Raw genomic sequence first — 25,430 nt, 5'->3', positions numbered from 1 at the left:
GACAAAGCCCTGGGTGGGATGATTTATTTGGGGATTGGTCCTGCTTTGAGCAGGGGGTTGGACTAGATGACCTCCTGAGGTCCCTTCCAACCCTGATATTCTATGATTCCATGATTTCTGGGGCAAAGTACTGGACCGGGAGTATGTCAGAGTCACCCTACAGTATAACCAAGGCTGGTGAAAGCCAGGTTGTGATGGGCATGCTGCAGTTACAGAGACACATCTGGGAGTGGCCTGCATGCCGGTGGCTGGTTGTGAGCAGTCTAGGTTGGAGACTATAACAGCAAGACATTGTAAGGCATCCCAGGTTACAGGGAAGGGAGTCACACAGCCCCTCACTGGTCTGACTTATACCCAGGCATGTCAGTGACCGAGGTTCAATTCCCCATTGTGCGTGATGTGGAGAAGAGATTTGAACTTGGATCTCCCACATGACAGGAGAATACCCTAGCCACTGGACTGGGGGATAGTCTGAGGTGTGTGGGAGGGTCTCCCTCTCTCCTACTTAAGCTATTCTACTGTGTATAAATAGTTATTGGAGTATGGACTTGAACTTGGTCTCCTGCATCCTAGATTAATGCCCAGACCACCCGGTTATGCAGTCATCTGCAGTTTCCCGACGGCCAGGGCACTCATGGTCAGGGCATATTTGAGTTTGTGATGTTCTCACAACAAAATATACCAACAAAGATCAGAGATGCTTCATTTCAGAGCTGAAGCTTCTTAAGAGAAAAAAACCTCTAGATAAACCTGAAATGCCACAAACTGTTAGGAAACTAATTATACAAACAAGTAAAAAACCTCATCATTAATAATGTAAGACTATAAAATTCATTCCCTGCTCCAAAAACTATTTTGTTATTGCTACACAATGGAATAGCTTCAACAGGAAAGGCTGAGAGAGACCCAGACTAGAATATCCCAGAGCCCAATGGCTAGAGTGCTCTCCTGCAATGTTCAAATCTCAAGTAGAGGAGGGAACTGAACCTGGGACTCCCACATCCAAGCTACGTGCCCCAACCACTGCGTCAAGAGTTAGAAAGGAATGCACCATCACCTCCACATCCCCTTAAAAATGCCCCCCCAAAAATGTTTTCGGTCAAAAGACCTTTTTAGTTCAACCTGAAATTGATTTTTCAATTTGCCAATTTTTTTTCCACAATTTTTGGTTTGACTGGACCCAAAACTAGTATTTTTTACATTTTTCAGAACTGCAAAATAAGTTATTCACCCAGCTCTATTGGCAACTGGCACCACCTTCCAATTTGTCAAATATCCACAAATCAAAGCTCAAGTGCTTCGACTAGGCAATGCTCCTCCCTCAGGGTTTGCAGTGGCTGGACATCTTCTGGATGAGGTGATTCAAGAGGAGATGAAATGTCTCTAGATGTAATGTGCACAATGCATCTATTGTGTATGCTATAGTCACTACTGAGGGAGACGCTGCTTACTTGTGTGACAAGCACAATAGCTCCAGTCATCCACATGTCTCTGAATATTTGACTGATCACTAATAATCCAGTCAGAGGTGAAAGAAAATATGATGCCATGTGATTAGCATTGTGACAATTAATGTAGTCAGTATGGTTAAGTTAAGCAGAGCTTTGCAAGAAAAATCACAGTAACACGCATTCTAGAATTATTCTCAAAAGTTTTGGAAAGAAAGATGCCAAAACATATTAGCAGCTGTGGTCCCAATATTGCACGCAATGCACATGGGAAGACCCCAGCACATGCATGGACCCTCACTGACTCCCATGGTGCTCAGCTCACGTGGATCCAGCTGCAGGAGTGGGCTTGATGGGATTAAACAATTTTGCAACAACCACCTTGCAGCTGCCAATCACAAACAAGGAAGGTAGCCGTGCATTTGTCAGACCTTAAGTTGATTGTCCTCAAGCAATTCTGAAAGCACAGAGGGCATCCTCAGGGAATGCAAATACATCGCTACCTCAATATAACGCGACCCGATATAACACGAATTCGGATATAACGCGGTAAAGCAGTGCTCGGGGGGGCTGCGCGCTCCGGTGGATCAAAGCAAGTTCGATATAACGCAATTTCACCTATAACGCGGTAAGATTTTTTGGCTCCCGAGGACAGCGTTATATCGAGGAAGAGGTGTATTAGGACTCCTTGGTAACTGGCCTGTGATTTTTGATCATGGATTGTAATTAAAGTTGAATGTGTTGCATTATGAAATATTCATGTTAATATCAATGTTTGTGAGTTTGTATACACGTTTACAAATTTTAACTTTGTTAATGTACTGAAATACTAAACAACATTTCATTGGTAACACTGAAGTAATTTTGCTTTACAGTGCAAAAGATTTTGTGCCATTTGGATTTATAAAAGAAAAGTTTTGACTAACAATACAATTTTAGGCCCCAATCCTGCCAACTCTTCTGCACATGCATATTAATAACATGATTAATCCCACTGAAATCAGTGAGACTATTCACATGAGGGAAATTACTCAAGTCCTCAAGTATTTCCAGGATTAGTGCCATAATTTTCCAATTTCTTGTTCTTTGCCTTTAGCAGATTTGTAAAGTTCAGATAAGACACCCTACCAGTCATGCCATTTAAAACAGCACTGTTATGAATTTTAATATAAAATGGTAATCTAAAAACGTTTTACAAATCTCAGTTTAGTTTTAGATCTCTCCACTCTGGGTTGTTGGATACTCACACCTGGAGGTGAGAGATGAGCTGCCCCACAGTTATCTCCTCCGCTATCTTCTGGTACAGAGTCTGGCTGTTCAGCACCATGCTCTCTAGGATGGCTAGGGATCGCTGAAGAATAGAGACGTCCACCATGGGCTGACTCACGTATCCTGCAATCTAAATCCAGAGAAACCAGCACCTCAGCAGATGCCCACCACAGAGGCTATGTGACAAACCAGATACCAAAGTGCTTTGACGCAGGCCGGCAGAGGAGGCAGGCCTCAGAACACCAGAAGGAAGTGGAGCAACTGCATCATACTCTTAAAATCAGCACCACCTCACCTTGCATCCAGCTGCCTGCAAGAGTCACACTGTTCCTGGAAGCTGCATCAGAGCAGGAGAAACCCACTCAGTGTGGAGCATGTGACGTGCACCACAATCCCAGAAGGTCCAGCTGCTGCAACTGTGAGAAGGACACTACCCCAATTCTGAGAGGCTGTGGCCTGGTCATCTGCTTTTATGGAGTAAGATGGTCTATAACCTTCCTTAGCATAAGACTGTCTCACTCATGCCTCACGTTGCACCTGCCACACAGAGAAGAGATTCTGACATCCCTACAATCCTTATTTGCAGCATGCTGCAGGATTTTGTATCAAGAACCAATAACTACATTGTAGAAGCTGGAGATCTAGGCATCTAGAGACGCATAGGAGCAGTTTGGGAAGCTGGTTGTTTCTGCTAGGATAGGGAACAGTGACACAATTAACGTTGACTTTTAAAATGGGCCGGACTACACCTATGGTTCACATTCTGGTAAGTCAAGTGGAAAAGTATAATTAGGCAGCCTTCAGATTCTATTTTGGCCCAACTACCAAATGCCCCAAAAACTAACTGCAAATTTTTTTCAAGTACCTCAGAAGCAGGAAGCCTGCGAAACAATCAGTGGGGCCACTGGATGATCCAGGTGCTAAAGGAGCACTCAAGAAAGACAAGGCCATTGTGGAGAAGCTAAATGAATTCTCTGAATCGATCTTCACTGCAGAGAATTTGAGGGAGATTCCCCACACCTGAGACATGCTTTTTAGGTGACAACTCTGAGGAACTGTCCCAGATTGAGGTGTCAATACAGGAGATTTTGGAACAAATTGATAAATTAAACAATAATAAATCACCAGGATAAGATGGTATTCACCAAGAGCACCGATGGAACTTAAATATGAAATTATTTACTCCTGGGGGAATTCTGCACCACTGTGCAATGCAGAATTTAACAGAAATTGTTTTTTTGTGCATAATTTCCTTTCCCCCACAGAAATGGGCTGCAGTACTGCTGGCCACCAGGGGCTGCTGGAGCCGGCAAAGCCCAGCTCACACGGGGGAGAAGAGAGATAGCTAGAGGGTTCCTGCCTGACAGCTGCAGTTCTCCACATGAGGGAAGGAGACAGCAGGAAACTCCACACAAGCCTGGGACCCAGCAGCAGGCTGTTTCTCCCTCTGGATCCCCGGCTGGTAGGGGGGCTGTGTTGGGGGGGGGGCATGGCTGGGCCCCTGGCTGGGCTCGGGGGGGGGGGGGGGGAAAGAAGGCAGAGAAATAGGAACTAGGTTTCTTTAACTCTCTACTCCTGTGGGAATTTTTGTGTCTCTGTATTGTTACAGACATACTTGCTGACAGGTATTTTGAAATAAATTACCAAAATAATTGAAACTGGCATGATTATCTAGTGTTATTTTGACAAATAAAATTTGCAGAATTTTAAAATATTGTTTGCAGAATTTTTATTTTTTTGACACAGAATTTTTAATTTTTTTGGCGCAGTATTTTCCCAGGACTAGAAATTGCAGAACTACTAACTGTGGTATGTAATCTTTCCTTTAAATCAGCTTTTGTACTAGATGATTGGAGGATAGCTAATGTGATCCCAATTTTTTTTAAAAGCTCCATATTCAATCCTGGCAATTAGAGGCCGGTAACTTCAGTACTAGGCAAACTGGTTGAAACTATAGTAAAGAACAGAATTATCAGACATACAGATGAACATGATTTGTTGGGGAGAAGTCAATATGGCTTTTGTAAGGGGAAATCATGCCTCACCAATCTATTAGAATTCTTTGAGGGAGTCAAACAAACATGTGGACAAGGATGATCCAGTAGATATAGTGTACTTAGACTTTCAGAAGCCTTTGACAAGGTCCCTCACCAAAGGCTCTTAAGCAAAGTAAGCAGTCATGGGATAAGAGGGAAGGTCCTCTCATAGATCAGTAACTGGTTAAAAGACAGGACACAAAGGGTAGGAATAAATTGTAAGTTTTCAGAATGGACAGAGTTACATAGCAGGGTCCCCCATGAATCTGTACTGGGACTTGTGCTGTTCAACATGTTCCTAAATGAGCTGGAAAAATGGAGTAAAAAGTGAAGTGGCAAACTTTGCAGATGACAAAATTACTCAATACAGGTAAGTCTAAAGTAGACCGTGAAGAGTTATAAAGGGATCTCACAAAACTGGGTGACCAGGCAACAAAATGGAAGATGAAATTAAATGTTTATAAATGCAAAGTAATGTACACTGGAAATCCCAACTATACATATAAAACAATGGGGTCAAATTAGCTGTTACCACTCAAGCATGAGATCTTCAAGGCATTGTGGATAGTTCTCTGAAAATATCTGCTCAATGTGCAGAGGCAGTCAAAAAAGCTAACAGGATGGAGGATAGATAAGAAGACAGAAAATATAATAATGCCACTATATAAATCCACGGTAGGCCCACACCTTGAATACTGAGTGCCGTTCTGGTTGCCCCATCTCAAAAAAGATATATTAGAATTGGAAAAGGTACAGAGAAGGGCAGCAAAAATGATTAGGGGTATGGAACAGCTTCAATATGAGCAGAGATTAAAAAGACTGCAACTGTTCAGCTTGGAAAAGAGATGACTGAGGGAGGATATGATAGAGGTCTATAAAATCATGAATGGTGTGGAGAAAGTGATTAGGGAAGTGTTATTTACTCCTTCACATAGCACAAAAAACAGGGGTCAAAGAAATTAATAGATAGGTTTAAAACCAACAAAAGGGGTACCTCTTCACACAATGGACAGTCAACCTGTGGAACTCGTTGTCAGGGGAAGTTGTGAAGACCAAAATATAACTCGATTCAAAAAGGAATTAGATACATTCAAGGAGGATAGGTCCACTAATGGCTATTAGCCAAGATTTTCAGGGATGCAACCCCATGCTCTGGATGTCCCTAAGCCTTGGACTGCCAGACGCTGGTACTGGACACAGGGGATGGATCACTCGATAAATTGCCCTGTTCTGTTCATTCCTGTTAAAGCATCTGGCATTGGCCACTGTTGGAAGACAGGATACTGGGCTAGATAGACCATTGGTCTGACCCAGTATAGTCGTTTTTCTGTTCTTGTGTCTTATGGAGTTATTGTTTCAAACTGTCCCCAGACTTAGAAAGACAGCACTGCAGTACCTACACTAGAGTCATGTTTTCTCTGCAATAACAAGGGCTAGAAACTCAGTTTTATTTTTAACTGAAAGCTGAGATTCTGGAGCACAATTCTGTGGATGATTCCATGACCACAGAATACACAGGCTATAATCTGATTCCTGGCTCCTGTGCCTGCCCACCACTCTGATCCCAGCCTTGCCTCCAAAAGTGATCTAGTGTAGCAGGGCTTAGAGCTCAGACAGAAGCAGAATCCAAGCATCTATAACACTGTTGGTTGCTGCTGTGTCCTGTCTGCCCAGGTGAGCAGGAGCCAGGAGCTGCAATCACCAAACATGAATCTACAGGAACCACCATGAACAGAGACCCATTTCCTGAACGGAGTAGAACCCAACCAGAATTCAGGTCAGCAGGGTGTTTGTAACACTCCCTGCTAGCAACAATGACACTGCGGGGGGTGGGCTGTGCTAGAGCTGCAGGTGGGGTCTGAATAGTCAGCAGGAAAGCTTTCCACCTCCTCTGCTAACTCCAGACACAAACTGCCACAGAGACAAGCCTCCAGCAGAAAACCCACTGGGGAAATGTTTGGAGTTAAGCTGTTCCTTTCCCACTCCTTCCACGCCTTACCTGCACCATGTGTGTGCATCACGTGCCCTACTTCACCACTCTATGCCAGGCCTTCCTCCACATCATGTCTCCTTCCCTGCCCCATGCCACACTACACCCAATTCCCCCACAGTATCATGTTCTGTTCTCCCCACAGGCCACGCCATATCTCCGCCCCGCTCATGGCACACCTGCCCCATTCTCCCCCTCCTTCTATGTCATGTGTGTGCCACACCACATTCCCTTTTTCACTCCTCCCACTACCATATGCAACTCTCCTCCCCCTTATGCCACACCTCTACTGCTTCACACAACACCCCCTCCCCCTTCTCCTCGAGCCACACCTGTTTGATGAAGGTTATTGAGACCATGTCCCAGGAGACGATGCCATGGTCCATGAGCTCCAGGAAGGCAGTCAGGGTGAACGCCAGCATCTCGCTGTAACTGAGAGGACGAAGGGGAGTGTGATTACAGGAGACACAGAAACCAGCCTGGGCAGAAGACACAAGCCACTCAGCAAACGCTGTGGCTTCACAAGATTCACCCCGCCCCCCGTCTTCCAGCCAAAGCATCTGCTCAACACAGCCCCTCAACTGGCCAGAGGGTTCATTACTAAGGCCTGGTCCACACTAACCCCCCACTTCGAACTAAGGTACGCAAATTCAGCTACGTTAATAACGTAGCTGAATTCGAAGTACCTTAGTTCGAACTTACCGCGGGTCCAGACGCTGCAGGCAGGCTCCCCCGTCGATGCCGCATACTCCTCTCGCTGAGCTGGAGTACCGGCGTCGACGGCAGGCACTTCCGGGATCGATCCGGGATCGATTTATCGTGTCTAGACAAGACACGATAAATCGATCCCAGAAGATCGATCGCTTACATCCGGACCAGGAAGTAAGTATAGACGTACCCTAAGAGGCAAGATATTCCACTGCCCTGCCTCTGCAATGCTCCGAGCCCCAGCTCTCACAGCTAGGTCTCCTGTATGTCAAGGTACAGAGTTATCCCTAGGACATGGGACTGGCTTCTGCAGTGCTCCCAGACCTGGCTCAAGTGATCGGGTCTCTCATGTGAAGTGCTATGCATGCTAAGCATTATTAGTATTAAGTGACATACACCATCCATGTCCCTGTAAATAACCCTCTGCATTGACTGGGTCCCACATTTCTACTTAAAGAGGCACCCTGGCAAAGCTGCTCCAGCAAGACCCAACAGGACAAATACCCGTGTAAGGCTTCCCATCTCTCCAATACAACCTGACAAGCTGTTCTACCTTGGACAGGATCCCTAGACCCCAAGATCAGCTGCGCAGAGGCCTGTATCCTAAGTCATTTAAAGCAGGTGGAAGGCAACAAAAGTTTAGATCGATCTGTTATAAAAACTGTATATAAAAAAGCAGAAGTTGGAGATCAAACACATTCAGTTTGTATCAGTTTAACACAAAGAGCTGGGATTCAGGGTCTCCAAGACTGTTGGGGAGGTCACAGGCTGACAACGAGCTATGGGATTCTGGAAATGGTCATATGTGGAATCACTGGATGTGTATTTTGATAACTGTGGATGGGACGGGGTTGCTACCCCCCTGTGTGCACTGCTTTGCTGGGGGTTACTTGGCAACTAGCTACACTTGTGACCTGGACAGCTGGCAGAAAGGGAGTGAGCGGCACCATTAAGTGCTGCTGCGGCCACACACCCCTCTGCTCCACCTGTTGAGGCCCAGAAATCAACCATCACACCCCTGGGCTTTCATTGTCCTGATGGTGAAAGATGTCCTGACCAGATCAGAGCCAGGGTTTGGGAATGGGAACCAAAAAACATCACCCTCTCTATTGGGTTGAGCTGAATCCTGATCAACAGCTAGACTTGGACCTGAGGTTTCTGCTATCACCTCCTTCTAGTGTGTCATTTTACCTCTCCCACCATATTTCCCCTCTTTCCCATATATCTCTTCCTGCCTTCTGCCTAATAAGAGTCTGGCATAGTCAGCCACAACAATTCCACCTTTTGCAATTCGGCTGTACCCTGAGAAGCAGCTATAAACTATGCCAATACACTCTGGAAAAAGTCTGCCAGGTTTTTGAGTGGCTAATGGGGGCATGTGCCTGCTGTACCTGTAATTTCTGAGCAGCCAGACTGCAAGAAAAACACACAAACTTCAAGACAGAAAACTCTGTCCTATTTTTTGCTATTCCTGTCTTTTCCATTTTGCGCCAGATTGTCTCATTTGGTCTTAAAAGGAATGGGATCCAATTTCTACAACTCAAGACCATATACTGCTGACTTTTCCCCAGCAAGAACATTTAACACTATCTTTTAAAACCATCTAAAGATGCATGAGCAAGACTTCTAAAAGACTCGATAACTAAAGTGGAAGGGAATGAGGGTGACTGTTAAAATTAAGTTTTCCCCTGATATTTTAAGTTTCAACAGTTGTAACGATTTCTCCTCTTTTCTGTGTGTTTAATAAATGTTTTTCATGGTGATTGTTATATTGGCAGTTGCCAGAGATAAAACCCTGAGTTTAACATTGTAACAGTCAACAAATGTTTTAGAAAAATTCTAATCCCTGCTGGAACCAAGGCAGTTGTTGCTGCACCCCCAGCCTCCTCACCCCCACCAGTCCCTGCTCCAAAAGTCCGGAGTACAGGAATACTTACTGGGACAGAAGCTTGGTGCCACTTTCCACCAGCCGCGTCAGCACTGTGATGCCCTCCATGTTGATGAACTCTGTGGCAAAAGTCACATCTGCAGACAGTTTAGCCAGTTCCTTCATGGCATCCAGTCGGGCCTCCATACTGTGTGACTGGGTCCTCTCCATCAGCTGTCGTGCTGCCCTGGACTGGGAGACAGGCGAGATCTTGCCAGTTACTCATGGATCTGCTGACACTTCCTGAGCCTCTGCCAGGGATGCAGCAATGGGCAGAAGGAACACAGCAAGGCCAAAGGGTTACTGGAACTGGCAGAACAGAAACCAGTTGTCTAGGCAGATTGAGTTGGGATCAGGAATGCTGCTCTCAGCTGTAACTACAGCCAACTGTCAGGTGGGTCAAGTGTTCGTTTCTAATGCTGAATAAATCACCCAATCACACTCCAGCAGGTACAGGCATTGAAAGTGGGAACCATAAGAAATATGAGGCCCCAAAAGACCTTTTAGTTCCAAAGAAAAATCTCTCTAAAGCTTTTTAATGCATCCACCACTTTTTCCTTTTTCCATCTGTCCTCACACTGAAAGGAGATAGAACTCTTCTCCACTTCTCATACAAAACTGGTATGCTACTTTGCTGTGTGGTTAAAAAACAGCTGCCATCTCCCATCCCACAGGTGGCTGCATTTCAAAGGAGGACAAGCGATCCCTGTGTAAGCTGCTTTTTAAAATGTATTTATTTTTACTGTTATGTGACTGTGGTAGTCTCCAGCATCCATTCAGGATTGGGCCCTATTGTGCTGGGCGCTGTGCACTCAGGAACATACAGGCCTTGCTCCAAGGAACTTAAACTCTAATTTAAAACAAGATGCAACAAGAGAAGTGGAGATGCAGGAGGAACTAATGGGGTGAAATTGTGAGGTTACATCACCTCACCAGGGATGCAACCCAATGGGTCAAGTCACTCAAACTATTTATTTTTCTCTTGTAAGTAAATCAGTAAAGCTGGCTCTTCCTGCTTGGGGCTAAACTGCTGCTCATAGTGAGCATCATCTTTCAGTTTAGTCCACCAAGCAGCAGGAGTAGGCCCAGCACTGGGAGGAGAAGCAGGGCGCTGAGTGGCTGGAACGAGCCTATGGCAGGGAGACAGCTGAAGGAAGGCATATACCGGGGAGACAGCCAGCTGCAGGATGGTCCCATTTTTAATGTCACAACGAGTCTGCAAAGAGAAAAGAGAAATATCTGAGCAGCATGAGGTGGTGATGGGGAAATGCAGTTGGCCATGGCCCTGTGCATCTATGTGTGCGCATACACACACACACACACAAACACACACGTAGGGAAAGGAGTTATGTTGGACCATATGGTCCCTGTGTCCAAAAGCAAGTTGTGGGGAGGAAGGGGAAGTTGGGCCATGGGACAACTGTGCCCAATCAGGTGTAGGGGAAAGGGGAAGAAGGGTTGGGACTGCACTGGTTAATATAAGTTTCCATGTTTAGTGGCCATAGAGAAGAATGGTGGGGCAAAACCCCACCCAGTAATGGGGACAGCTTCAGCTCAATGCTGGCCAATGTACAGACTCCTTCAAACCCCTTCCCTGGGGACCATCACACCATCCCCCTGTACTGACCTGTTCTGTGATGTACAGCTGGGGCCCATCTGCATATCGTAGGGTATAGTATTCAGGGTTTGGCAGCGACCACCTGGCAGGGGGGAGGATGACACATAAGGCCCTGTCTCTTCCTTCTACCAGGCCACCACCTATGTCCAGGGCTAGGACTCAGACTAGGGGTGGCTTGTTCCAAGTGGAAAGAAATGGAGATTTGGAGAGAAGCCCCAATGAGAAGATTGTGGTTCCTGAAGAGGAGGGAGAAGGTGGGATCTCAGCCTGAATAAGACCAGGAGCTGAGGGAAACTCTGTGAAGGCCTGGACTGCAGAAACCTTAGAGGAGGCCAGGCCAAGCCAAGCCTCAGGAGCCCTGAGTACCAGGGCACAAACATACACAGCAGGGGATCCCGTCACCCAGGAGTTCACGCTCCCAGCTAGAGCCCTGGCCTGCCCCCAGGTGGGAAGCCTGGAGGGAGGCAGTCCACACTGTGCCAACAGCACATCTGGTAGGGTATGCGAAAGGCCAGGCCCACCAGGGTGACTGGTCTGCTGCAGCAGGGCCTCCAGAAAGCCAGACTCACCCATCACAGACCTCCTTGATAACAGACGCCAGGGGCCTTTTCTAGAACAGAAAGAGAGAGTGCTCAGCAGTGACCCTTTCTCCAAGCCACAAGGGGAAGCTTTATGATTCCGTTTCCCCACGTTCAGCACCATGCTCCAAGTCCCTCTCCTGCACTCAGCACCCAACTCTCACCTGGTCTATTTCAAGCAGCTGGGCATTGGCTCCAGGCCATTCAACAGCCACTTTAACAATGTCCGCGGGCGGTGGCATGGCTCCAGACTACTCCAGTTCCTTCTGAGATGGGGGAGACAGCATCCACCCCCAAACCTGCTGAAAGGGGAGATGATGAGCAGCTCTTTTCGATCCATTTAGGTTCCTATATTGCTCCCATCCCCACAGCACCTGAGCGCCTACAGGAGGACCATCTCGTGCGAAGCAGCGTTGGGCCTTTGGATAGGAAACATCCAGGCAGTCTCTGGAGCGCACCCACCAGTGTTGCCCTACATGGCAGTTGTTCTACCCCATCTCCTACGAAACCTCTGGCTGACAGTCAGAGTGAAAGGTCCCACATGGTCCATCCTACCAGGGGCTTTCATGAAATGAACACACAGCAGTTACATAAGTTACACCAACCTAAGTGCCAGTGTAGACAGCGCTATGTCAACGGGAGAGCTTCTCCCGCTGACATAGCTACTGTCTCATGTGGAGGCAGGAATTATTAAGCCAACAGGGGAGCTCTCTCCCGTCGACTTAGAGCATCTTCACCAGAAGCTCTACAGCAACACAGCTGTAAATGATGTAGTGTAGACATAGCCTGAGTCTGTAAATGTGTTGAGCTAGGACGAGACTCCTCAAATGTTCTCCCAGCTGGAGGTCAGGGGTACCTTTCTACAGAGTATGGTATTTTACGTTATGAGGTTTTATGCCTTAGCAGCAGGCATTGGCCCCTGGCGCATACAGGCCTGGTGCACCCATTTTATCTCCTTTTCAATGACTCTCAAGATGCTCATACAGGATTGACAAGATTTCTCTCTTGTACATTTCCAAGTATATTTCAATCAGCTGAAGGAGCCAAAGGAACAGCCCCAGAGAGCGAGAGGGCAGGTATAACACAGGTCACAGCACGGCAAGATTCCACACCCACAAGTACTTCTCAGCCTTGACTGGAATGGCCCCAGAGGCAAGTTGGGTCTCCGTGACCCATTAAGTCCTGGACTGTTGAGGAGGCCAAGAACTGCGAATTGTGGTGGTGGTTGTGTACTGGACACATCATCCAGCTCCTAGTGGACTGAGACCAAACCACTCAGTATAGCAAAGAAAATGTCAGCTGGAAATGACTCAGAGACACTTGCCCTGGGCCCTCCTACAGAGATGAATAGCTATATCAACCCACTCCTGTCTGCGCAGCACTGGAGGCTCCCCAGCCCACTCCCTGCTTGCCTCAGTGGCTGGGTAGTGCAACACAAACAGACCAGAGTCACAACTGTGCAGCTGGGGCTGGTGCCCAGGAGAGAAATGATTTTCAGAAAACAGGTGAGAAATTAACTTGTTACCAGGCTACAGCTTCATGCTGAGAAAAGAGCAGGGTTGGGGAGTTGCAGGTCTCAGCAGCGAGCCCCCGGCCTTGCTCTGCCAAAACAGCCTGGGTGACAGAGGTTAGGGACTTGCTGTCACTATGTCTGCAGAGCTATGAGCAGGAGGATAACACTCACAACAAAACCCTCTGCTAACTCCTACCGCAGGCTTCCAGTCTGTATTTGGGTCATGGTGCAAGAGAAATAAGGAGCTTACGGAGCCTAGTTGCCATCAGAGTGCAGAGAAAGTGTGGGTGAAGGGGGAAAAGTGCAGACTGAGCATTAGGCCCTTTCCCACTCCGAGCAGCTGCAAACTGCACCCATTGCTCTGGGGACATGGGAACTTTGAAAGAGGTTACATGCTTCAGAGACATTAATAACCACCAGCTTGTCAGGAAAAGAGACTTAACCGTCAACTTCTTGACCCACACCAGGCACACAAGCAGGTTCCTAGACAGAGCCACAGCAACATCTCCATCCCACACCCTTAGTGCGGCTGTGCTCCATCACCATGCCAGGCACGGACACATCTGAACTGTGAGCTTCTGACAGAGCTATGGTTATACCCAGCAGCTGCCAGGGAGTCAGGCCCTGCCCAGGCCTGAATGTCACATGGTGTCTGGGGTTCAATCCCCTGTGGCATCTGGCATGCAAGTCTGTGCTGCATCAGTGGCAGGTTGCAATTCAGTGAGATGCTATTGCTTGGTTCCTCTCTTTTCAGTTTGTAATACAGTTGCTTTTGCAGGCTGGAGGCTGCCTGTCTCCCTCCCACAGGGCTGTGGTCACTAACCACATGTGATGTGGGCTCCAGCTCCACCATTCGCTCTCAGGCTAGGAGATTTCAGACAGCCTATGTGAGATCTGAACTGTCATAGAAAAAACAGCCTCTCCCCAAAGGAAAAGACCAGGTGCTGCCTGAAAAATCAGTCCCCAGCACAGAGGTGTCTTTCCCACAGGCAAGACCTGGCAGGAGATGGGTAACAAGCATCTGGAGTACAAAGTGATTTCTTCATGGGGCCAGAACCTGGGGCAGCCCCCTGCCACTACTAGACTGAGAGGCAATGCCACAGCCACCTGCAGAGCTGGAACCCAGCCTTAAGATGAATGCATGAGGATGATTTCCTTGATCTCTTAAAGAAGTGGAGGCCAGGACATGTAGACTAGGAGTGTTGAAGAGATGCTGGCAGTCTTTGCAGCAGTGGTTTCCTGACCCAGGCTGAACCCCTGCTAGGAACATACTTCCCTAGAAGCCTGTGAGAACTTTCCACTGATGGGCAGACACCAGGTCCATGGGGGTCAAGAGAGAAGCCCGCCTGGCCCAGGGCCTTGGTCTACATCCCACTGCACAGAAGAGGGTGTTTCTATATGAGCAGGTGAGCCTATCAAGAGACATACGTGTGCATGGCCTATCCTTTGAAGGGATGCTGTAGGACAGTACTGCCCATACGCTTCCCACCTAGAGTTGGGAATCACTGCATGAAAAGGCATGCTAATCCACAGCCTTCGTTCTGTAGGGAGGTCTGTCTGCCCTGACTGACCACCTGACAGCCAGCCCACAGCCTTGCTCCACCCAGAGCCAGCCAGCTGCCTCACCCCCCCCAGCTTAAGCACACTAACTGCAGTTCTCCTTCCGCTGGTGGAATGTTCTGGCTCCAAAGCCAGGTTCCTGTGATTCCTCTGATTCAGGGCTCTGTAATCACTGGGCAGAGGGTCAGTGCTCCTGGATGCGGAAATGGAGAACGTGGGGAGTCAGCTCAGCATTTCCCAACTGGACCTGGAAAAGCTCAATTTTAATGCTCCAACAAGTACCCCTGCAAATTCCCCCAAGCATCCATCAGATCAGAGTGACACCCCTGCCCTTGAGCCGAAAGCAAGCAGCCGTAGGCTACAATGAGAAGGCGCCACTGAAGTTGCCTGCTGAACATACTATTGTCAGCAACTGCAGTCTCTCTTCAGCGCGTGAAAGGCCTTGCGAAGCCTGAATTCTAAAACAAGCTGAGGCTTCAGCCAACAAAACCTCCAGGAGGGAGATCGCTGCTCTCCACACAGACATACACGCAGGAGTCCCATCCTTCCCATTCATAGAACAGAACTGGCACTGGCCCAATCCACCATCCCACCTGCTCCCCAGCAGGTAGCTGGGATTTAGACCCAAAACCCAGCACAACCCATACAAGCCTGGGTATTCGCTCCCCTTTCTAGGATCCAAACCCAACACTCAGCATGACCCATTACCAGCCCTGGGATGTGGTACAGCATGGTCCTGGTACTCCACAATAATCAACTCTTTCCTCGTTTGTAGCAACGAATAACCAGCCCTGCACCTCATGGCTTTTCCCTCTATTTCCAGCATCCATTCCCAAAAGCCTAGGAGTCAGTGGGATCTGTGTGTGAATGCCTAGTGACAGAGAGAGGAAGAAAACAACTGATGCAGAAAAGTGCCTATTATGATGACGCACATGTGACTCAGTCATGCCATGTTCTGGTTACACCAGCTCCTTTAAAAACCCAACTCTCTGAAATAAGAGATGTACAATCTCAGATCCTATAGCAACACTAGTAGAACAGAAAAGGCAACATCTGCTCTGCAAGCCGGAACTGGGGTTAGGCAGGAAAAGGCCCAGCTATAGGTATTCCAACAATGAATGCTGATTGGCATTTGCTTTCCCAGTTAGTGTCTCCAACAGAAGGGGAACAAGTGCTCATGGAAAAACAGAATATTCTGGGTGCAGAGTGCATTGCTAAACCCTGCCATTCACAAGTATAACCCACACGTAACAGCTGCTCTGATGGGAGTGGAGCATGGACTGAATCAGTGAGATCTCCACAAATGGAGGAACCTCGCATGATTGCCACGGAAATCAAACAGCATTATCTGGAAAACACCTTCAGAATAAGAAAGCTCTGCTATTTCATCAAGAAAAAAATATCATGAGGGCTCAATGGAAAGCTGCAGGGGAACTAAGAGGTCTTTGAAGGGCAGGTGCAGCACGAGCGCCAGCACGGCTTCCAGAGACACTGGTATACACATCACATACCCAGGAAGGATTTCACAGGGCACCTGGAGTGTGAGCCCTTCAGCAAAGGATAGATCTGATATTAAACTGGCACAGCACTTGATTTTAGCTCAAAGATACACACAGAACATCTTCCACTTTCCACAGGAATGCCGGCCTGAGCACCTATGCTTTGAGAAGGAACTGATCATAAGTGCAGAGACAGCACGGCACCGCAGTGAATAGGAAACACAAAACCTCAACAGGAGTCACACGCCCAGCTAGATGGAACCAGGCCATTCAGACAACATGACAAGAAAGCAGCTGGAAAGCCTATCGCAATTCCAAGCACTGTGGATAAAAGTTGCCAGGTCCATTCTCTCCAGCACAAGAACAATGTCTGCTATTTCACCCCTTTAATGCTGAGGCAACACAATCGGGGCCACTGGACGGAGCGATATCCTTCTCCAGGATTCCCTTTGGATCAGGACTCCACCTCCCTCATTGGGATAACAAACAGAACAGGATGTCCCTGCAGGACAGGACACCAGACAAGATATCCACACCTTGCCACAGTCCCCTCTTTCAGACTTTCCCGTGGAATCACCTGAAGGAATTAAAACTCACCTGAGAATTCAATTAGAGAAGCATTTAGAAAAGCCCAGTGCTGCAGACCACAGCCATGGACCAGTTCAGAGAGAGAACGCTGGATAAAAGCACCCCCCTCTCACTCTCTGCTTAAGATGCTGCCTCAGCACACCACTGTCCTGTTGCCATGGGCTGCCGCTGCCTGTGTGTTAATGTTCTCCCATTTATGGTAGGGTTTTGTCTTAACCCTTCCCGGTCTCTCACTGGAGAAGGCAAACATCCGGCTCTCTCCTACCTTCAGCTTGGGCCTAAGCTGTTCAAGACGTTATGTTAACATTGTGAAAATATGTCCCGGGGGAGCTCTGACATGCTTCTGGTGTCACTTCCAAGCTCAGGGCAGTCTGCAGGCTGAGCCCTGCTCCTGCAGCAGGGTCCTTTTGTCTGAGCTGGATAGGTCAGAGAATTTAGGGACCATGAACCTTGCCAGAAGCAGGGATGCACATTGTTCCATGGCTGGGACATACCAGGGCATGTAGGAAATACTGACATATCATTTGCCTTTTGGGAGCAACAGAATAATGATGCTTCGGGCCCAGGCATATCTGAGAAAGGACAGCCCAGGCTGGCTAGGAAGGAAGCCACATAACCAGTTCTGAGGCTGTTGAGGGTAGTATCCATAACAACTCTGCCTAGCCAAATGGTCTCCAGCCTTTCTCCTGAGTAATTAGGCTGCTACTGGCACCTTTATGGTCCCATCCATCCTGCTCCTCTCAATGCAAAAGCCTCTCCTGAAGCAGAGGCCCAGAAAGAAACACTGTTATTGTTAGCCAGATAATCCAGCACAGATCCGGGCATTTCCATGAGGGCACCCTGAACAAGGGATGACCAGACAGCTAACAGCACACAGAATAATGAAGGTGGAGACCCTCAAGATCCCTGGGACAGTTGGACTGCCCCTTCTTCCCTAACAAAGCAAGAAGTCTCAGTCCCTTGCACAAGCTGAAATCTCGCGACCAATAGAGAGGGCTGGGAATACTGAAAGCAAACTCTGTGCATAGTTTACAGTGTGTTAATCACAATTACGGAGTTTTGGCAATACAGACACACTGAGAAAAGTGCTCTTCTCACAGGTCTCATTTCCTGACAGTGAAACAGATGCCAGAACTCAGAACCAAATTCCGAATGGCAGGAGGATGCTAAAGTGCCCAGAGCCACAGACTCAAAACTACCAAAAATGAGTCTCTCTCTAAAGCGTGACACCTGAATGTCCAGATCCAAACTGCACTCAGCCTTAAGCCCTCTGTAAGAAACCCCAATCCTGGTTATTTCAGAGGAAGAAGGAAATCTCCCGCACGAGTAACTACCTACACATAAGGGGAGTGCCCTTCCTGACCACTGTGACAAGGGGCTGATGCCTTGAAGCCTGGATTCCCTTAAAGTCCAGTAAACTGCAATGATAGTAAGGGTGAGGACTGAAATATAGACCCAAGAAAACCTGCTGAGGCAGGGAAACTCTGCACCTCCAACTGGAGAAATCCATTACAGAGCTCTCCTCATCCCCCTTTTCTAACAAAGAGGGGGAAGAACCCATCAAGACAAACTGAGACTCAGCCTCACTTCTTGTGTCTCCTGAGTAACAGCTTCAAGAAGCCTCACCTATCAGAGAGTCACAATGCAGCAGCAGCCAGAGTCAGACACAGGAATTAAGTCTTTATCTAAATTTATTGTGATTAGGGTACAAGGAGCAGCACCACCCCACAGGTCCTCAGAGACAATGCATGATTTCCATAACAACTCCAAGCCTGTGGGACCTAACATGCAGGTTCTCATCCACAAAGGCCAGTGACAGGCAGGGATGAAAACTTCCCACAACTGACATGGGATCCTTATTTCCTGCTCTCCAGTCAATACCTAACCAGGCCCCCAAAGTCTGGGAAATCCTAGTCATAGGAAGCGAGAGCTAAAAACACCTGAAGCCTGTTGGGATCCCCCAGTCTAGTGTTAGGGTTACGAAGGGTAGGGCTCTCCTGGCTAGAGTCAGGGTTACTAAGGGCAGGTATTCCTTGGCTAGGGTTAGGCCTGGAGCCTGTTGCAGACCCCAGCCTGGGCTCCCTGAACAAATAACTACTGCTCCCATAAACAAACAACCAGACCAACCCCACTTTGACTAACTGGGGCCAGTATTAAATGCACAGCAAGACCCAATCAAGAGAGGTAGAGCAGGTTCAAGGAAGGTTTCCTCAACTGTCTAAATCTGTAGCGTGCAAGTCCTGTAACTATTATAGCTACAATTAATTTAACTGGAATGTATCCTGGCCATGAAACACATGCTCATATGAATACAAGAGAGAAGGACAAACAGAAGACAAGCTGAAAAGAGCTGGAATTTGTAGGGAACTGACTTTCCTAATATTTCTAGACACCTCCCCACTTCTCCTGGTTTCACTATAGCTAGAACAGAGATTTGTGTTTGAATAATATTCCTCCTTCCTCTTCTGCCACTTCTTGCAGGGAAATCACAATCCTGCGTTTGGGACCTCATTACCAGTTGCCACAGAAAGACGTCACCTCCAGGATTCACAGACTGTGAGGGAAGAAACTCATACTGGGATGTAGAGGGAAATAGGATTAATTATGTGCAAGAGTTGTGGAGCAAAATGCTGGGTAAGGCTGTGAGGTGTTCTATAGGTCTCTGGCTCCTTTTCTCATCCTGTGAGGAACGTGGGTCATTCTGGAAGTGGAAGTGCAAATTAAGATGAAACGATTCAACACTAAGGGGAAATTCTCAGGGTTATAAATAGATCTCCTGCTCTACAACTAGGCAGCACTACAGAGATCACTGCAGAACTCCCAGAGAGAGCTGAGCCACATCTGCAGTTTGGACTGAGAATGCCTTCAGTAAATCTGCACTTTACAAATATGTCACCAGAAATTATATTAAACTATTTCCCCTTTTGTAAGAGACGTGTACAAAACTAAAATAAAGTTCAGGAACACTACTCCTTATGTATAGTTGTGTATATTGTGGACTCAATTATGTATGTATTATATATAGTGGACTCAACTTATTCAAAGCCTTTGAACAGTCCTGCTACAGACTGTACAGGGACCACTCAAGGAAGACAGACAAGCATCAAAGGTGAAATGACCAGACAGAGAGCATGAGAAGAATCCCAGCAGTTTATGAAATAGTCAGTGGAAGGTTTGTACAAGTATAACAATGTGCTATACAGAGAAATCACTCAAGAGACCCACAAAAATCAACGACTCAGCAGAAGAAGCTTTCTAATGCAGGAGAAGCAAGGCTCAATATACTCTACTGGCAATACTTTGGGTCAGCACCTAAATACAGGGGATTGGGAGACTACCTTTATTAAACAAACAGGCTTCACTGTATGGCTTAACAAAAAATGACCCCACAGGTGAGAGATGCTGTATTTTAAATTGGAATGAAGTTTTGCAGAGTTAAGGGAAGTTCAGCTATATCCAGTAAGATCTCAACTTTGAAACTCTCGGGAAGCAGCACAGGTTGATATGTTATGTGTGATTATTATTATCAGACAGTTACTAGTCTCTTACAACACACTCCGCGACTGCACAATGATTTACAATTTCTTGTGGGGAGATAAGAGCCTCGTCAAAACTAATCAAAGATCAATTTACTATGCGCAGGTACCTCACTGGAGAAATGTCTTCAAATAAAGCAGTGACGGAAGGGGAGGCTAAAGCGCAAAGGCAATCAGCAGAGAAGCTCACAATACTCTGTTCAAAAGGCTCCTGCTCTGGGAAGCAGCAAATCTAGAAGACTGCTACACTCCAAATAGAATTAATTCTCCTATTCAAAAGCTCCGCTTCCTTTGCTTTATGGAGGGAAAGCAGAGTGTGTTGCACACAGAATAAAAATGAGGAGGAAGAAAAAAGCAACACAAGAAAAGAAACCACATGGCTGAAGCCCCCAAACAATGAATAGCTCCAGCCTCTGAAAATCCCTGGACGTGGTATAACGTACTAGGCAATTCTCAGAAAGTCCCCAGTTGGCACTACCAACAGACAACAAGCTCCCTACAACAAAGGGGTGAGGATATGACTAGTAGGGAAACTCATGACAGATTGTTCTCTTGTCCAAGCAGAGTAGGGGCAGGGAAAAACAAGGTAGTTGGAGAAAGCCTATGCTGCACTACAGTCCCGCCTTAAGGCTTTCTTCCAGTATCCCACATCATCTCCCTCACCTCAACCCAGAAAGAAACGAAGGGAAACATACTTATTCTCTAGAGAACTCATCTCATACACGTTCTAGACTTAGCTTCCTCTGTGTCCCTCTACCTCCTAGCACCCTTATAACTTTCTCAGAGAGGCTGCATATTATGACAACCAGAAGTTTGCACTGGGCATCTTTCATAGAATATCAGGGTTGGAAGGGACCTCAGGAGGTCATCTAGTCCAACCCCCTGGTCAAAGCAGGATCAATCCCCAACTAAATCATCCCAGCCAGGGCTTTGTCAAGCCTGACCTTAAAAACCTCTTAAAAATCTTTCTCATATGACACTTGATTCCAATAAATCTATACTCTGATGTGGTTGTTTTAACTTGCCTCTTGCAAGATGATTGGGTAGAAAATACTTCATAGGAAAGATGCAGATACCTAGTCACAGATAAAAAGGGAGGAGAGTTAGAAAAAGAAAGAGAACAATACAAACCAGACAGATGGGCAAGGAGAGAAATGCTGTAAGATGAGTCAGCAGAACCTGGAGTTTGGTACAAAATTCATCTTAAAAAGCTGCCTCCCAAAAACTTCTCCGAGCAAGTGCTGTGCATTGTACAGCTTCAGGGATGCAGAATAATGATGTATGGCACCAAATACGGCATTCTTTAAATCTACTTCATCAATTGCCATATTTAAAAGAACTGTGGATTGTTAGCCGGAAACATACTCCACAGGCAAGGGATATAGCTCTCATCATCCATCTCAAAAGCAGTCTAAATATTCTGCTGATTGAGAAGGCAGGCTAATGCTCAGAACACAGAACAAATTAATACTGACCAATTAGACTGAAGCTGCTCCCCTAGGGAACTGAGCTGTGAAAAGAAGAATTTTAAATGTATTTGAAAATTAAACCCTCAGGGGGAGGGATAGCTCAGTGGTTTGAGCATTGGCCTGCTAAATCCAGGGTTGAGAGTTCAGTCCTTGAGGGGGCCACTTAGGGATTCTGGGGCAAAATCAGTACTTGGTCCTGATAGTGAAGGCAGGGGGCTAGACTCAATGACTTTTTGGGGTCCCTTCCAGTTCTAGGAGATAATATATATGGAGATATCCTAACAGGAAGTCAGACTCAGGACTGTACAGTTGGGATAATGTGTGTGACCTGTGTCACGTGTATGCTGAGGAGACAGGGGATAGGCTGCAGTCCCAAAAAACAAAAATATCAAATCTAATCAAGATAGACAAAGAGCATTTAACAACAGTAGTTCACTTGCCCTGAGCAACAGTCACAGCCTGCAGGTATTCCTCAAATGGCAAAATGCAATATTAACTGCAGATGTAGGCCCATTGATAAATCTGATGCTCCAGACTTTTAATACTTTAAAATGGAGTCATAATGGCATTATCAAATGAGATTACAAAAGTGACTCTCTGCAAAGACTTGGATACTATCAGGAAAACATTGGGTTTATTATGGATGGCTTTAATAAAATCATGCACCAATGATTGCTTAATGCTACACAAACTACAAGACAAAGACAGACGTGTACCTTGATCATCTGAGTGTGAGGTGATGTATAACTGAATATTGTCCGTGTATTAATGGAAAGGTGGCTTGCATATTTCCATATAATGGGGACTAAACAGGAACATGTCAACACAACCCCAAGTGAGGATCTGAAACAGGTGTCTGAGAGACATCACCACAGAATAAAACAGATTCTGAGCTCCAATGACTTTGTGAAAGCAACAGGAAACATTTAGACAACAAAGATTCAGATCAAGCCAGGGACAGGCCTGAAGGACCAAGAATTGACTTCTGTCTGAAAAAGAGAATGCCATGGGTCACTGTGTCCAATGCTGCTGAGAGATCTTACTAACAGCAATTGTTATCAATGGTGCACGATAAACTTCTAGCAGTGCAGGCTCTGTATTATGTGGTTTTCAATAGCTCTGTTGGAGCTTTCCACATAAATCAAGCAGGCCCAGGCTGGCACGCAGGAGCTCTGAGCTCTCTCAAGCACTTTCTCAATAGGATACACAGCTTAGAAATTGGCAAAGAATTGACAGAATGGCTGCTCTTAACCCAAAGGAAGAAACAACACCAAATAACTGAACCACACAGTGAGGCAATTTGCAAAAGAAACTAAGGATGGTGCAGAGTGTGTGCGCACACGTGCAAGAAAACCTGGAAAAGCATAGGTCAGGTAGGACAAACTCAGGCTCACTGTGAGATAAGAATTCCAGCCACACCACTGCAGACTGTGATCACATTGAATCTTACAAGATAAATAGGATTTGGCTTGTTTGGTATTGTGATGAGAGATCTCTGAGAAACATCTAGACGCTGTAGGAAGTGGTGGTGGCGGACAATCTTCCCTCTGGTCCACTCAAGAGGTGCAGTGGGTGCATTCTTAAAGAGAAAAGACCAAAGCTCTGGTGTCCTATCCCAATCCTAACTTAGGTAACTACTTTCTAGCCCTACCCCAATTCCTTCTAAAGTTTTGATCAGTGGTGCTGTGAAACTGGTGCCAGGCCCTCCCCCATATGTGGCTGCATTTCTGGTTTGTGATCCATGGGGATGGACAGTGCTACAGAAACATAAGGTTACTAACCTCAAGGAAAGCACAGACCCAGCACGGGGCAAGGTGGGGCCCAAAGGGTTATTCTGTGGCACTGGCACTGCATAGAGGCAAGCTCAGCCAGGCAAGGCCCAGGCAGCACTGAGTGAACACTACCACAAGCAATGCCCACACCCCTGCTGGGACTCCCTCAACCCACCTGGCACCCAGTCCTCAGCAAGGCCCCCAGACCCCAGCTCCGTCTTGCAACTACCTTGAAGTACCCAGTTCCCCTCATGGTAGCCGGTTAAACCCAGCAGGCTCCCTGTACTGAGGCACTTTGCTATAAACAATACTGACACTCCCCCTCCCCCCCATCCCGGGCACTGCCTCCCGCTCCCAGCCCCCATGTCCCTACGGCCCCCCAGCTCGCCCAGGCACCAGCCCCCCAACCCAGGCACAGCTTCCCACTATCCACCCACCCACAGCCCCACAACATCCCCCATCCTGGGCACTGCCTCCCACTCCCAGTCCCCCTGTCCCAACGCCCCCCCAGCTCGCCCAGGCACCGGCCCCCCAACCCAGGCACAGCTCCCCACCCACAGCCCCACAACATCCCCCATGAACTGGTTAAAAGACAGGGAACAAAGGGTAGGAATAAATGGTAAATTCTCAGAATGGAGAGGGGTAACTAGTGGTGTTCCCCAAGGGTCTGTCCTAGGACCAATCCTATTCAACTTATTCATAAACGATCTGGAGAAAGGGGTAAAAAGTGAGGTGGCAAAGTTTGCAGATGATACTAAACTGCTCAAGATAGTTAGGACCAAAGCAGACTGTGAAGAACTTCAAAAAGATCTCACAAAACTAAGTGATTGGGCAACAAAATGGCAAATGAAATTTAATGTGGATAAATGTAAAGTAATGCACATTGGAAAAAATAACCCCAACTATACATACAATATGATGGGGGCTAATTTAGCTACAACAAATCAGGAAAAAGATCTTGGAGTCATCGTGGATAGTTCTCTGAAGACATCCACACAGTGTGCAGAGGCAGTCAAAAAAGCAAACAGGATGTTAGGAATCATTAAAAAGGGGATAGGGAATAAGATGGAGAATATATTATTGCCCTTATATAAATCAATGGTACGCCCACATCTTGAATACTGCGTACAGATGTGGTCTCCTCATCTCAAAAAAGATATACTGGCACTAGAAAAGGTTCAGAGAAGGGCAACTAAAATGATTAGGGGTTTGGAACGGGTCCCATATGAGGAGCGATTAAAGAGGCTAGGACTTTTCAGCTTGGAAAAGAGGAGACTAAGGGGGGATATGATAGAGGTATATAAAATCATGAGTGATGTGGAGAAAGTGGATAAGGAAAAGTTATTTACTTATTCTCATAATACAAGAACTAGGGGCCACCAAATGAAATTAATAGGCAGCAGGTTTAAAACAAATAAAAGGAAGTTCTTCTTCACACGGCGCACAGTCAACCTGTGGAACTCCTTGCCTGAGGAGGTTGTGAAGGCTAGAACTATAACAGTGTTTAAAAGAGAACTGGATAAATTCATGGAGGTTAAGTCCATTAATGGCTATTAGCCAAGATGGGTAAGGAATGGTGTCCCTAGACTCTGTTTGTCAGAGGGTGGACATGGATGGCAGGAGAGAGATCACTTGATCATTACCTGTTAGGTTCGCTCCCTCTGGGGCACCTGGCATTGGCCATTGTCGGTAGACAGGATACTGGGCTAGATGGACCATTGGTCTGACCCAGTACGGCCGTTCTTATGTTCCAATCCCGCTCCCAGCCCCCCTGTCCCAACAGCCCCCCAGCTCACCCAGGCACCAGCCCCCCAACCCAGGCATAGCTCCCCACTATCCACCCACCCACAGCCCCACAACATCCCCCATCCCGCTCCCAGCCCTCCTATCCCAACGGCCCCCCAGCTCACCCAGGCACC

General features: G+C 47.0%; 1 protein-coding gene across 3 annotated transcripts in view; it reads right to left on the bottom strand.

Moving 5' to 3' along the window:
* Window positions 1–25,184, bottom strand: part of ELMO2 (engulfment and cell motility 2) — a 47,309-nt gene extending 22,125 nt beyond the window's left edge. Inside the window, exons 1-8 of one of the 3 annotated variants that reach the window (XM_026652641.1) lie at window positions 25,155–25,184; window positions 11,739–11,873; window positions 11,566–11,606; window positions 11,006–11,078; window positions 10,544–10,594; window positions 9,389–9,570; window positions 7,076–7,175; window positions 2,696–2,847 (exon numbers count right to left, since the gene is read on the bottom strand). In XM_026652641.1, the coding sequence (XP_026508426.1) occupies window positions 2,696–2,847; window positions 7,076–7,175; window positions 9,389–9,570; window positions 10,544–10,594; window positions 11,006–11,078; window positions 11,566–11,606; window positions 11,739–11,816 (677 nt within the window). In that variant the 5' untranslated portion in view covers window positions 11,817–11,873; window positions 25,155–25,184. Of the gene's footprint in view, window positions 1–2,695; window positions 2,848–7,075; window positions 7,176–9,388; window positions 9,571–10,543; window positions 10,595–11,005; window positions 11,079–11,565; window positions 11,607–11,738; window positions 11,874–25,154 lie in introns of those variants that run through there. The other 2 variants (XM_026652642.1, XM_024196726.1) reach the window with 2 other exon arrangements.
* Between the last annotated feature and the right edge of the window lie 246 nt (window positions 25,185–25,430).

This window comes from Terrapene carolina, unplaced genomic scaffold (genome assembly GCF_002925995.2).
Source record: "Terrapene carolina triunguis isolate 2854851 unplaced genomic scaffold, T_m_triunguis-2.0 Scaffold130, whole genome shotgun sequence".
Taxonomy (NCBI): Eukaryota; Metazoa; Chordata; order Testudines; family Emydidae; genus Terrapene; species Terrapene triunguis.
This window is presented reverse-complemented; position numbering and strand designations above follow the sequence as displayed.